This window comes from Ornithorhynchus anatinus, chromosome X5 (genome assembly GCF_004115215.2).
Source record: "Ornithorhynchus anatinus isolate Pmale09 chromosome X5, mOrnAna1.pri.v4, whole genome shotgun sequence".
Lineage (NCBI taxonomy): Eukaryota > Metazoa > Chordata > Mammalia > Monotremata > Ornithorhynchidae > Ornithorhynchus > Ornithorhynchus anatinus.
The window spans coordinates 3,061,481-3,074,081 of record NC_041753.1 but is presented as its reverse complement, the minus strand read 5'-3'; the positions used below and the strand labels follow the sequence as shown (position 1 = coordinate 3,074,081).

At 56.8% G+C, this 12,601-nt stretch overlaps 1 protein-coding gene across 2 annotated transcripts; it reads left to right on the top strand.

Moving 5' to 3' along the window:
* Positions 1 to 587: 587 nt before the first annotated feature.
* TAGLN2 (transgelin 2) lies at positions 588 to 6,102 on the top strand. 2 transcript variants are annotated; one of them, XM_029055200.1, is made up of 5 exons: positions 588 to 685; positions 3,460 to 3,643; positions 4,438 to 4,612; positions 5,175 to 5,277; positions 5,364 to 6,102. In XM_029055200.1, exons 2-5 carry the CDS (start codon positions 3,464 to 3,466, stop codon positions 5,503 to 5,505), a joined length of 600 nt encoding a protein of 199 aa, XP_028911033.1. In that variant the 5' UTR covers positions 588 to 685; positions 3,460 to 3,463; the 3' UTR covers positions 5,506 to 6,102. The 2 variants fall into 2 exon arrangements, with proteins under 2 accessions (XP_028911033.1, XP_028911034.1); XM_029055201.1 differs by having other exon boundaries at positions 596 to 685; positions 3,457 to 3,643.
* Positions 6,103 to 12,601: the final 6,499 nt, after the last annotated feature.

Below are 12,601 nucleotides of genomic sequence, written 5' to 3'. Positions count from 1 at the left end.
GGGTGTGTGTGTGTGCGTGCGCGTGTGTGAGAGGTTTTTACAGTTCATTAAAAACACGAAGAAACCGAGTCTGTATTGCCCTGACTCCGGGGAACGGTGGTGAGGAAGGAGCGGGAGCGGCTAGCTAGCCAAGAAGTCATTCATTGATTGATTCGTTAAGTCCACTTTAGGGGCTGGACGAATCCTTTTCCCTGCCTCAGTTTCCCCCACCCCTTTCCCTGCTACCAAGGCAGACCCTCCCTTCTAGCTCCTAGGAGGAGCCTTCAGGACAAGACCTCCAACCCCTCACACTTGGGCACCCTCCCCCCAATATGAAACCTAGGGGTGCCCACCCCACCCCACCCATGGAGGGAGAGATGAAAGGAACGGGAGTTCGAGGAAGGGGGTGGGAGGCAGGGCCGGGAATGTGCGAAGAGAGAAAGCCAAAGTTTCCAAATTTTAACTCCACTCCTTGGATTCAATTCGATCCTCCTTCCGGGAGGAGAGGACCTTCTCCCCGGCAGACCCCCACCCCAAGTTCCTATGGCTTTAAGCCTCACCCCGGCCCCGCCCTCGCCCCTCCCCTCCACTCCCCTCCCACCCGGATCCTTTCAAAACCCGGGGTCCCGAGTGCAACGCGCCACTTCACTGCCGCGCCCCATCCTGGATATAACGCTCGGGTCCCCCCCCGCCCCAGAGACGCACGGTGAGTGAGACAGCCCTCCCCAGCCGAGATGGGGGAATCCCCGACGCTCCCCACGACCGGAGAAGGTCTGCCCCTGGCAGAGGGAGTCCGGTGTCCCGCTCCCCGTCCCGCAAGGGGAAAAGGGGACCCCCGCCCCCCCGGAGTCCCCTTGGCTTTCCCCTACCCTAGACCACGCAGCCCCAACTCTCAGCTAGCAAAGAGAGGACCACCCGGAGATCCCCCCCACCCCCTTTCCCTGTCGGAAGCCGGGCCGGAGACTTCCCACTCCAGGGCAGACACGTGGGTGGGATCGAAGGGTGGGTGACAGGGAGGGGAAGACCCTCACCTTCTGGGCCCCAGGTCTCCCGGACTCGGGGCGGAGAGGGGTGTGACCTCGCCCAGCTCTTCCTCCCTCCTCAAGGCCCACCCAGACGCTCCCACGACCCCCCCACCCCCGACCCCCCGCTGCTGGGAGAGTAACTGGCTGCGCAGACCCCTGCGTCACCTCGGGCGGGAGTGAGTCATTTCTCGGTAACGGGCCCGGGGGGTGTGGGGGCAGGGCGGGACCCCTCCCCTGCTCCCTGGCTCCTCTCTCGAAAGCTTTTCCTAGAGAGATTAAAGGGTCTCGGGGATTGGGGGGGAGAGGGACCGGGCATCAGACAACACCCCCCTACCCCCCCACCCCCGTCTCCGAACACCCTCTCCATTTCCCCGCCCTCCCCCCCACACCCAGCCAAAAGGGGTTTCTGCCCCTCCGGCCTGGTCTTGGACACACCCGCCCCGCCCTCCCTCATTCCCCTTTTCCCTCCCCTCCCTCTGTCTCCGGCCGTCTCGGCCCCCACCCGCCCCCAATTCCTGTGTTTGGTACACAACTACCGTAGCAACGGCCCCCGCCTGACCCGCCCCCCCCTCCCCCCAATTCCTCCCTCCCACCGTATCCCCCTCCCCCCGCCCCGCCCGGCGGCTTCCTGTTTGTGCGGTTTTGTCCGCACAGGATGGGGCTGGCTGGGTGGGAGGGTGGGGAGGGGGATCCGGAGGCCGTAGGTGGGGGGCGCCGTGGTCACCGAGAAGTTAAAGGATTTTCTGGGCATCCCCCAGTCTTCCCGCCCCCCGAAACGGAGCACCTCCACTTCCTGCAACGACTGGCCTTTCCCCGCCCGCCCCTAATTCTCTATTGGAGGAAGCCTGACCCCCGACCGGGGCCTGGGACAGCTTCAGGGGAATGGGCAACACCCTCTCCAGCCTCTCAAACCCCCCTTTTCCCCAAAATAAATGCCCCCCACCCAGGCAATGGTCCAGGCCTGTCCTCGGCTGGGCCTTGCCCTGCTCTGCTTGGGTGAGCCGGGTTGGGGGTGGGGGTGTCTTGGGCAAGTGCCTCCCCACCGCTGCCACAGGCTGACAAGGGGAAGGGGCCATCTGGACTCCTGCCCTCCCTCCAGTTGGGCACCGTCCGCTCTTTGCCCTCCCCTCCTCCCCGGGGCGTGGGGGTGTGAGATAGGGAAGGTGGGGGAAGGAAGGGTGTCCCCGGACACGCATCCCACCATCTCTGGCTCCCTCCACAGCTGGGAGCAGGGGTGGGGGCGGAGGGACGGGGGAGAGGGCTCCGCACAAACAGCTGGTGGCCAGTACGGCCCCCTCCTCCCCCATCCGTCCCTGCTTCCCTGGCACCGGCCCAGCAGAAACCCTGCAGCTGGCGCCCCCCGCCGCCCCCTGGGCCGGCCGGGGCCCGGCCCACTGAGGAAAGGAAGAGGGCGGAGAGCAGAAAGACGGGCACTACCAACAGTCTCCCCGCCCCACGAGCGAGCAGCCGTACCCGGGCCCGTGACTGAACTTTGGGCACCTCAGGGCACAGAGCTTGCGGTCTGGGTTTCCCAGGTGGGACAAAACCCTCGTGGGCTTTGGTGCAGGAGAGAGGGTCGCCCAAGGTCAGGGGTTGAGATTTAAAGGGGTCTCCCTTTCTCTGTCTGCCCCATCCTTCCGGGCCTGGGGAAAATGGGGGATTAAAGCTGACCAGGAGGCGGGTGTTGGGCAGGAAGTGAGCCGGGGTGGCCGATAAGCCGAGGCATAGGAAGGAAGACATTTTGGGGTAGCAGAGAGAGCTGCCCGGCCCTGCCACCTCTGCCAGTTTCTGGGTGGGTGCCAATCGGACCCTCCCCGCCCCCCGGGGACTGAAATGGAAGAGACTGAAATGCCCAGAAAGATAGGCCCTCCCCCGGGCAAAGAGGCGGGCACAGGTGCCCTCCCGAGGGCTCCGTGTCCTGGGGTGGGGGGAGGGGGAGGAGGTAGTCCCCATGTTCTTTCCGGTCCCCCGCCCCTGAAGATGTGTCACCACACTCTCACCTAGCCACAGGGGCAGGAACGAGATAAGTTTTTTTGTTCTTTTCTTTTTTAATGGTAGTTAAGTGTTCACTATGTGCAAGGCACTGTACCAAGCCCTGGGGTGAAAACAAGCTAATCAGGGTGGACACAGTCCAATTCCCACATGGGGCTCCCAATCTTATTCCCCATTTTACAGATGAGGTAACTGAAGCCCAGAGAAATGAAGTGACTTGCCCAAAGTCACATAGGATACAAGTGGTGGAGCCACTAAATCCTCTCACTCCCAGGCCTGGGCTCTATCCACTAGACCACCCTGCTTCTTGTGCTCATTACCCCATGACCTTGAGACTCAGAGTCTGGCTTCTTCGGGCTTAAGCAGGTGGTCCCAGGGAGCTGGAGGAAGGTGTGGAGGGAGGGGCATCTGAAGCAGGAGTGACATCCATCTTGTGTCTCTCTGCCTGTGCCCTCCCCAACAGCACCATGGCGAACCGCGGCCCCGCGTACGGACTGAGCCGGGAGGTGCAGCAGAAGATAGAGAAGCAGTACGACGGAGAGCTGGAGCAGATCCTGATCCAGTGGATCACGGCCCAGTGCCGACGGGACGTGGGGAGGCCGCAGCCCGGGCGGGAAAACTTCCAGAACTGGCTCAAGGATGGCACGGTGAGCCCTGGGGGGGCTGCGGGGCGGAGGAGATGACCACGGAGGGCTTTCTTTTACTTTCTGATACTTGACAAGCACTTACTATGTGCCAGGCACTGTACTAAGCACCGAAGTAGATACGAGGGCCATATCCTACTTGGGGCTCACGGTCTTAATCTCCATTTTACGGATGAGGTGACTGAGGCTCAGAGAAGTGAAGTGACATGCCTAAGATCACACAGCAGACAGTGGGTGTTCCCTCCAGACTGTAATCTCGTGAGAAGAGAATGTGTCTGTTATATTGCGATATTGTACTCTCCCAAAGCGCTTAGTACAGAGCTCTGCACACAGTAAATGCTTGATAAATAAAGTTGCCTGACTAGAATCCAGGTCCTTCTGACTACCAGGCCCGGGCTCAAATAATAATTATGGTACTTGTTAAGTGCTTACTATTTGTCAGGCACTTTTCTGAGTGCTGGGGTAGATGCAAGCCAATCAAGTTGGACACAGTTCCTGTCCCTTATGGGGCTCGTACTGTAGATCCCCATTTTACAAATGAGATGACTGAGGCCTAGAGAAGTGAAATGATGTGCCCAAAGTCACACAACAGACATTTGACAGAGCTGGGATTAGAACCCAGGTCCTTCTGACTCCCAGGGCCGGGCCCTATCCCCTAGGCAAGAGAGCTTCTCTCGGTCTGGATGGGTCTGGACTGAGTGCTTCCCAGGGGTGGGCGGGGGGAATCCGGCTGGGGTGGGGGGGTGGAAAGGCACCCCCCGCAACTCTGACGCCATCCCCGTCGTCCTGGGCCCCAGGTGCTGTGTGAGCTCATCAACGGGCTGTACCCAGAGGGGCAGGGCCCCGTGAAGAAGATCCAAGCATCCGCCATGGCCTTCAAGCAGATGGAACAGATCTCCCAGTTCCTGCAGGCGGCTGAGCGCTATGGCATCAATGCCACCGACATCTTCCAGACCGTGGACCTCTGGGAGGGTCAGCTTGGGGGCTGTGGAGTAGGGGGGGCTGCGAGGGGTGGGCACAGAGAAGGGAGGACCAGCCTGGGGGTGTGCGGGGAATCCTGGGGGGTCTGGAAGGGGTGAACACAGAAAGGGGAGGGTCAGCCTGGGAATGTGGAAGGAATCCTGGGGGATCTGGGAGGGGTGGACAAAAGAGGGGAGGGTCAGCATGAGGGGAAGTCTGGGAGGGTGGGCACGGAGAGGGGAAGGTCAGCTGGAGGGCGTCTGGAAGGGGTGGATACAGAGAGGAGAGTGTCTGAGAAAAGAGGGTCAGCCCGGGGGTGTGGAGGGAATCCCGGAGGATTTGGGAGGGAGGAGGGTCATCCAGGGGGGTCTGGAAGGGTGGGCACAGAGAATGGAGGGTTAGCCCCGGGGGTATGGAGGGGGTCTGAGAGGGGTGGGCACCGAAGGGGGAGGACCAGCTCTAGGATGTGGGTCATGGTGGGGGTCCCAGTGTGGAGGAGGGGGGGTCCTGGAGGAACAGGGATGGGAGGGTCTCTGACCCCCTCCTTCATCTCTCCTCACCCCAAAACATCTAGGCAAGAACATGGCATGTGTGCAAAGGACACTGATGAACCTGGGAGGTCTGGCTGTGGCTCAGGATGACGGGCTTTTCTCGGGAGATCCCAACTGGTTTCCCAAGTAAGTGCAGGAGTACCCCCGATCATGACCCCTGGGGGGATGGGTTTCCCCTCCCACCAGCCCTGACGCTCCCCCCCCCATGGCAGGAAGTCCAAGGAAAATCCCCGGACCTTCTCGGACAACCAGCTGAAGGAGGGCAAGAACGTCATCGGCCTCCAGATGGGCACCAACCGGGGGGCGTCGCAGGCGGGCATGACCGGGTACGGGATGCCCCGCCAGATCCTCTGATCCGTCTAGTGCCCCCCCAGCTCTCCCCCAACCCCCCACCCCCGAATGGTTAATATATTTTTTAAGCACCGACATTCCTGGGGGGATATTTCCCCCCGCAATACAAACACTGAAACTGGATCAACTGGGAGGGGGTGGGTTCCTTCCCCTCCCCCGCCCCCCATCCTGGACCAAATTTCCAATGCCTAGGGCAGGCGGGCGGGCAGACCATACTTCATTCCAGGGAGGGGCAAAAGGGACCAAACTTCAAAACGTGCCCTCTCTCACCCCTTTCCCCTGCTGCTGCCAGGCTATAATTTATAGGGAGGGGTAGGGGGTTGGGGTGGGAGAGGGCGTGATCACAGCCGCCCCGGCGAGATACACAGCTGGACAAGACCACTCCCCGGCTCCCTCCCTCTTTGCCCCTCTGCCATGGAGATGGTGGGGGGAGCCAGTGCCTGCCCTTGCCCCATCAACATTCTCCACCCAACTTGCTCCTCTTCTCCCCCTTCCCCCCCTCACACACACACACCCCGAAGGGCAGCTGGTGGGGGAGGGGGCAAGGTCTCTCCACTGTGGTTGTGGCTTGGAATAAAGATTCCTATACTGTTTTTCACACACTGACTCCCAGCTCTGTGTCTGTGGTTGGCGGAGGGTGGGGGACAGCTGGGATGGCTGAAGGAGAAACACAGCTGTGTGTGTGTGTGTGTGTGTTCCACCTTCCACTCTCTGTCCCATTGTAATGGCGGGGGGTAGGTGGGAGGGGGCTGTGGCCCTCCTGGCTCTTTCCCCTGCCACCCTGCCCATCCCTGAGAAAGGCGGGGAGCCCCTGGGGGCCGGTGAAATGGATGATGTCATGGTGTTGGGAGGGGGGCGGGCAGAGCCAAGCGGCATGTGGGCAGCGGGGAGCGGCTGGGGACGGGCCCGGGCAGGAGGGTGGGCGGGAACCTGGCCCTTGCTGGAAGTTGGGGGGAGGGTAGGGAAGGGGGAGTGCCTCCTCCCAGGCAGCTGGGGAGAGTTGGGGGTGGGCAGGGTGTGTGGCCAAAGAGCTCCCGCAGGAAGCCAGACACTCTCTTCCTCGGCTCCTCCCACCCCCACCTCCAGGCTCTGCCCCCAGGGCAAATATTGACTTGAAATTTACACCTTAACAAGGAAATCTATCAATCAATGGTATTTACCGAGCACTTACTATGCGCAGAACACTGTACTCGTGCTCGGGAGAGTAGGTTACAACAAAACTGGCAGACACGATGCCCGTCCACAAGGAGTTTGCGGTCTACGGGGAAGGAAATACCCAAAGCACCCCACTCCTCCTCCAATCTCCAGTTGTCCCCACCTCTCCAGTTGGTCATATTATTTAGTTAGGGTGTTTTATTATTAATAATAATAATGGTATTTGTTAAATGCTTACCACGTGCCAGGCACTGTCCTAAGCACTGGGATGGTTACAAGCAAATTGGGTTGGACACAGTCCCTGTCCCACGTGGGGCTCTCAGTCTCAATCCCCATTTTTACAGATGAGGGAAATGAAGCCTAGAGAAGTGAAGTGACTTGCCCAAGGTCACATAGCAGACGAGTGGAGGAGCCGGGATGAGAACTCATGACCTTCTGACTCCCAGACCTATGCTCTCTCCACTATGCCATGCTGCTCCTCATTAATAGTTTTGTAAGTGTAAAGCAAATACAATCTCAGTAAAATTAATCGATTTTAATCCCAGCTCTGCCACTTGTCTGCTATGTGACCTTGGACAAGTCACTTAACTTCTTGGGTCTCAGTTACCTTATTTGGGAGAAGAATGTTAATAGAGAGAGCAGCATGGTTTAGTAGATAGAGCACAGGCCTGGAAGTCAGAAGGACCTGATTTCTAATCCTGGATCTGCCATTTGGCTGTTTTGTGACCTGGGGCAAGTCCCTTCACTTCTCTGGGCCTCAGTTACCTCATCTGTAAAGTGGGAATTAAGACTGTGAACTCCATGTGGGACATGGACTGTGTCCATCCTGATTAGCTTGTATCTACCCCAGCAGTTAGTACAGTGTCTGGCACATAGTAGGCCCTTAAAAACCATTAAAAAACAAAGCATTTACTGCACATGAGCCCAGTTCTGAGGACTTGGGAGAGAAATGATAATAGTTGTGACATTTGTTATGTGCTGACTATGAGTCAAGAACCACACAAAGCACTTGGTTAGATACAAAATAATCAAGTTGGATTCAGTCCCTGTCCCACATGGAGCTCCCAGTCTAAGCCAGAGGGAGAACAGTTATGTTATCCCCATTTTATAGGCAAGGAAACTGAGGTGCAGAGAAATTAAGTGACTTGTCCAAGGTCACACAGCAAAATCCATCTCCTGACTTCCAGTCCTATGCTTTTTGCACTAGGCCACGTTGCATCCCAGTCAATTTAGATACACTTCCTGTCTTCAAGGAGTTCACAATCTAGAGGGGAGTCATTAAAATAAACTACAGACAGGAGGAAGTAATAGATATGTAAGCTATGAAGATAAGTATTGTGGGATGTTGAGTATACTTCATTGCTTAGGTACTGCAAAAGTAAAGTGGCAGTTGGAGAGGGAAATACAAACTAGAGAGGCAAGAAATTCATTGGCGAAGGCCTCCTGAAGGAGATGTGATTTCAGAGGGGTTTTAAAGATGGTAAGAACTGTGATCTGTAGATCCCGGGCCTGGGCATCCGAGCTCCTGGGTACTAATCCCAGCTTCGCCACTTGTCTGCTGTATGACTTTGGGCAAGTCACTTCACTTCTCTGAGCCTCAGTTACCTCATCTGTAAAAGAGGGATTGACACTGTGAGCCTCATGTGGGACATGGACTCTGTGCATCTTATCTTGCATTTACCATGGTGCTTAGTACCGTGCCTCTCACCTAGTAAGTCCTTAACAAATACCATTTAAAAAAAAGATGGGGCAGTTGTGAGTGAGAGGTGGGTGGTGGGAGAGAGAATAAGGTGCAATGAATAGATGGTCTTGAGAAGAATGAAGAGTACCAGGTGGGTGTTGTGTGGGAGAAGGGAGCGGATAAGGAGAGTGTTGATGGAGTGCCTTAAAGGCAGTCAACCAATCACTTACTTGAGAAATAGGTGGTCATTGGAGGTATCTGAGGAGAGAAATAATAATAACTGTGCTATCTGTTAAGCATTATGTATCAAGCACTGTACTAAACATTGGAGTGATAATAATAATAATAATAATGATGATGGTGTTTGTTAAGCACTTACTATGTGCCAAGCACTAAGTGCTGGAGTAGATAGAAGGTAATCAGGTTGTCCCTCGTGGCACTCACAGTCTTAATCCCCATTTTACAGATGAGGTAAATGAGGCACAGAGACATTAAGTGACTTGCCCAAAGTCACACAGCTGATAAGTGGCAGAGCTGGGTTAATCACACGGCTGATAAGTGGTAGAACCCACAACCTCTGACCCCCAAACCCATGCTCCTGCCACTAAACCACGCTGCTTTTCTGAGTAGCTCTGTCTCTGAGTACATACAGGATAATTAGGCTCCGCATGAGGTTCTCAGTCTACTGGGGAGGGAGAACAGGTATTGAATCTCTATTCTCTAGATGAGGGAACTGAGGCACTGAGAAGTGAAGTGACTTGCCCAAAGTCACACAGCAGGCATGTGATGGAGTGGGATTAGAACCCAGGTCCTCTGACTCTCAGGCTTATGCTCTTTTTTCTCTAGGCCACACTGCCTAGAACCAGATTGGACATCATCCTGGTCCCAAGTGGGGCTCACAATCTCCGAGGGAGAATAAGTATCACTTGCTTCCCCATTTTTATTTTTTTTTACAGAGAGGGAAAGTGTAGCTCAAAGAGGGGCCACCCCTTGTTTTCTGTGTGACCTTGGGAAAGTTACTTCAAATCTCTGTGCCTCAGTTACCTCATCTGTAAAATGATGACTAAGACTATGAGGCCTTTGTGAGACATGGACTGTGTCCGACTTGATTAGCTTGTATCTACACCAACTATTAGATCAGTAACTGGCACACAGTAAGGGTTTAACAAATACCAAAAAACAGGGTAAACGACTTGCCCATGGCCACCCAGCAGTCCAAAGGCAGACCCTCCTCCCTTCCCTCTAGACTGTGAGCTCGTTATGGGCAGAGAATGTCACTGTTTATTGTTGTATTGTACTTTCCCAAGCGCTTAGTATAGTGATCTGCACACAGTGCAGTATGAGTATGATTGAATGAATGAATGGATCTGGGCTTAGAACATGGATCTCTGGGTCTCAGGGTCTTTCTAGTAATAATGATAGTATTTGTTAAGTGCTTAGCCCGAGTGGGGACGGCCAGGGAGAGGAGGAGGGGGCCCGGGTCTTGCAGAGAGGAGGGGCGAGACAGGGGAGGGAGGGATGGCAGAAACCGGATCCTCTGTGGTGTCCTCCGGCCTCTTCTCTCCCTCCATCCTGGCCCTTTCCTTGCAGCACAGAGGAGGAGAGCGTGCCTGTGTGGGTATAAATGTGTTTGTGTGTGTGTGTGTGTGTGTGTGCGCGCGCACACAAGAGGCCCGGCCAACCAGCCCATTGACTCATTTTCCTCTTTCCCAGAGTGGAAAATCCCCGGGGGGGGGGAGTGGGGGAGGAGGACCAGGGAGAGGAGCAGGAGAAGTGGGGAGAGTCCAGGCAGCCAAGGAGGGAGAGGGCTTGAGAAATGGCCCGGTGTCGGGGAGAATGACTGGGTGTGAGTCTGTGTCTGGGAGAATGTGTGTGTGTTTGGAAATGTGTGTGCATAGTGTCTGTGAGTCTATGTATATGTCTCAGTCTCAGACTGTGCGGGTCTGAGAATGTGCGTATGTGAATATGCGTGCACGTAGTCTGAGTGTATGTGTGTACATGCAAGGGTGTCTGAGTGTGGGTGTTGTCGAGTGTGTCCGTGACCATGCATGTATATTTTTGTGTTTAATTGGGGGTCGGCATAGGCCTGTATGATACTGAGCCTGACCGCAAGAAGAAAGACACTCCGGGAGGGCTCAGGAGGGTGTTCTATAAATACTAGCTGATTGATTGATTGATTGATCACCTAGGACCACTTGTGCGCATGTGCAGAAGTCTCTGTCCAACCCCTGGTCCTGCTCTGACTCATCCTAAACGGGGGCTTTCCGAAGGCGGGAGAGGCCGGCGAGAAAGACTCGACTGGAGAGAATGGTAATTGACGAGAAAGTCTCGACTGGAGAGAATGGTAATAATAATAGTTATCAGTATTATTATTATTATTATTGTAGGGGTCGTTCTCCCACCCCCTTCCAGCCCGAGCTGCTGGAAGGATTCCCCTCTGTTCCGGCGTGGAGGCAGAGGGATGCTCCCAGTGCTTCCAAAGGCCACTTTTTTTTTTTTTTTAATGGCACTTGTCAATCGCTTCTTACGTGCCAGGCACCGTACTAAGCACTGGGGTAGATTTGAAGCTAGTTAGGTTGGACACAATCCGTGTCCCACATGGGGCTCACAGTCTTCATCCCCATTTTACAGATCAGATAACCGAGGCCCAGAGAAGTGAAACGACTTGCCCAAGGTGGCCCAGCGGGCAAGTGGTGGAGTCGGGAGTAGGGCCCAGATCTTTCTGACTCGCAGGGCTGGGCTCTAGCCATTAGATCATGCAGCCTCTCTTCTTCCCTCCCTTTCAGCCCACTTCCTTTTCTGAGCGTGTGGCCTCCTCTTGCCCCACCCAGTCCACGTGGGAGACACGTGGCAGACACGATCTCTCCGCCGGTTTCCCCTTCCGTCCACCCTCTGAGCATCCGTGGATGTTGGAGGGTGGAAGGGGGATTTCATGTCCTCCCTTCTTGACTCCGGGTGTGGTTGGGGTGGGACGCCCCCCTCTCCCTTTCCTTAAATGTCGTGACCCTCCCCTTCCCAACCTCCCCACCCCCAAAACCCCATTCACGCAAGTTCTGCCTGGCCCTCCCCGCCCCTCCTGCCCCTCTGTGGTTTGCAGTTGATGGGACTGAGGTTAGACCGCAGAGAGAATTTCGTGCAAAGGGAAGATGTTGAGGGGTGGAGGTGGAGAGGGAAAAAGGGAGTGGGCCCCGACGAAGGGGGACCCCAATATTGTGCTTGTGGTGTGTGTGTGTGATGGGGGGCCAGGAGTTGGCTTCCCAGAGGCAGGGCAATGGACTGAATTGGGAGGGGTGGAGGGAGGGGGAGGTGTGTCCTGTCCTTACAACTCCCCCACCACCTCCTAGGTTGCCCCCCTCCTCTCTTTTGGAGGGTCATCGATGAGTGGAATTGGGGGAGACCGAGCTCTTAGCAGAGACCCATCTGACTGTGAACCCAGGGCGTCCGAGGCAGGGTCAGGGCCCTCCCCCACCCCCCACGCCCACCAACGGGGGGCCGCTGGACTTTGGGGGGAGGGGCAGAAAAGAGGAAATGTGTGGGGGCTGAAAGGGGACAGGGTGTGCGGGGGAGGGGGGGAACGGGTGAACTAGCGGTCATCACCAGTCAAGCGGGAAGAACAGCGGACTCCTGGGTCCCGCCCAGCCCAGGCCGCCGCTCCTGCGCCCTATCTCAGTTTCCCCCCTCCGCCCGGGAAGGAGAGAAGACAGTGCATTTTCTCTACTCTTTTCGCCGGCAGGAGGGAAGAGGGGGTTAAAGTCTCCCCTTCCCTCGGGTGGGGACGAGTCGGGCCGGCCGCGGCGGGCAGTCGGCCAGGGACTAGCTGCCTCGCCCCCCCAGGGACCCTCTCCCCTCCCCGAGGTCCGCCCCCTGGGCTCTGTCCAGCCCGTCCGTCCCTCCTCCCGCTTTCCTCCCTTCCCGCCTCCTCCTCGCTCCAAACCTCTCGGGCCTCCATTGCCGCCTACCCCCGGGGGGAAAGGTCCTGTGGCCGACAGAACCCCTCACCCACAGACACACAGAACAGGATTCCTCTCCCCCCCACCCCCAGGCGCTCCCCCAATTCTCTGCACCAAGAGAGTGGGTCCAGCTAGCTCAGAGAGGGCAGGCAAGGAGCCCGGGTTGCACAGCACGGAGAGGGAGAAGGGGCGATGGTGGGGGGGCCACAGGTCCAGCCTCCTTGGGTCTCTTTGTGCCCGGGACCCCCGGAGGCCAGACCATCAGAACAGCCTTGGGGAGGGGGCGGTATCCATAGTAACGGGTGCGGGCCCA

Coding starts and splice junctions, on each gene's coding strand:
- TAGLN2 (XM_029055200.1), top strand. CDS start 3,464: ATGGCGAACCGCGGCCCCGCGTACGGACTGAGCCGGGAGGTGCAGCAG. Junction 3,644..4,437: donor ACTGGCTCAAGGATGGCACG/GTGAGCCCTGGG, acceptor CCTGGGCCCCAG/GTGCTGTGTGAGCTCATCAA. Junction 4,613..5,174: donor GACCGTGGACCTCTGGGAGG/GTCAGCTTGGGG, acceptor CAAAACATCTAG/GCAAGAACATGGCATGTGTG.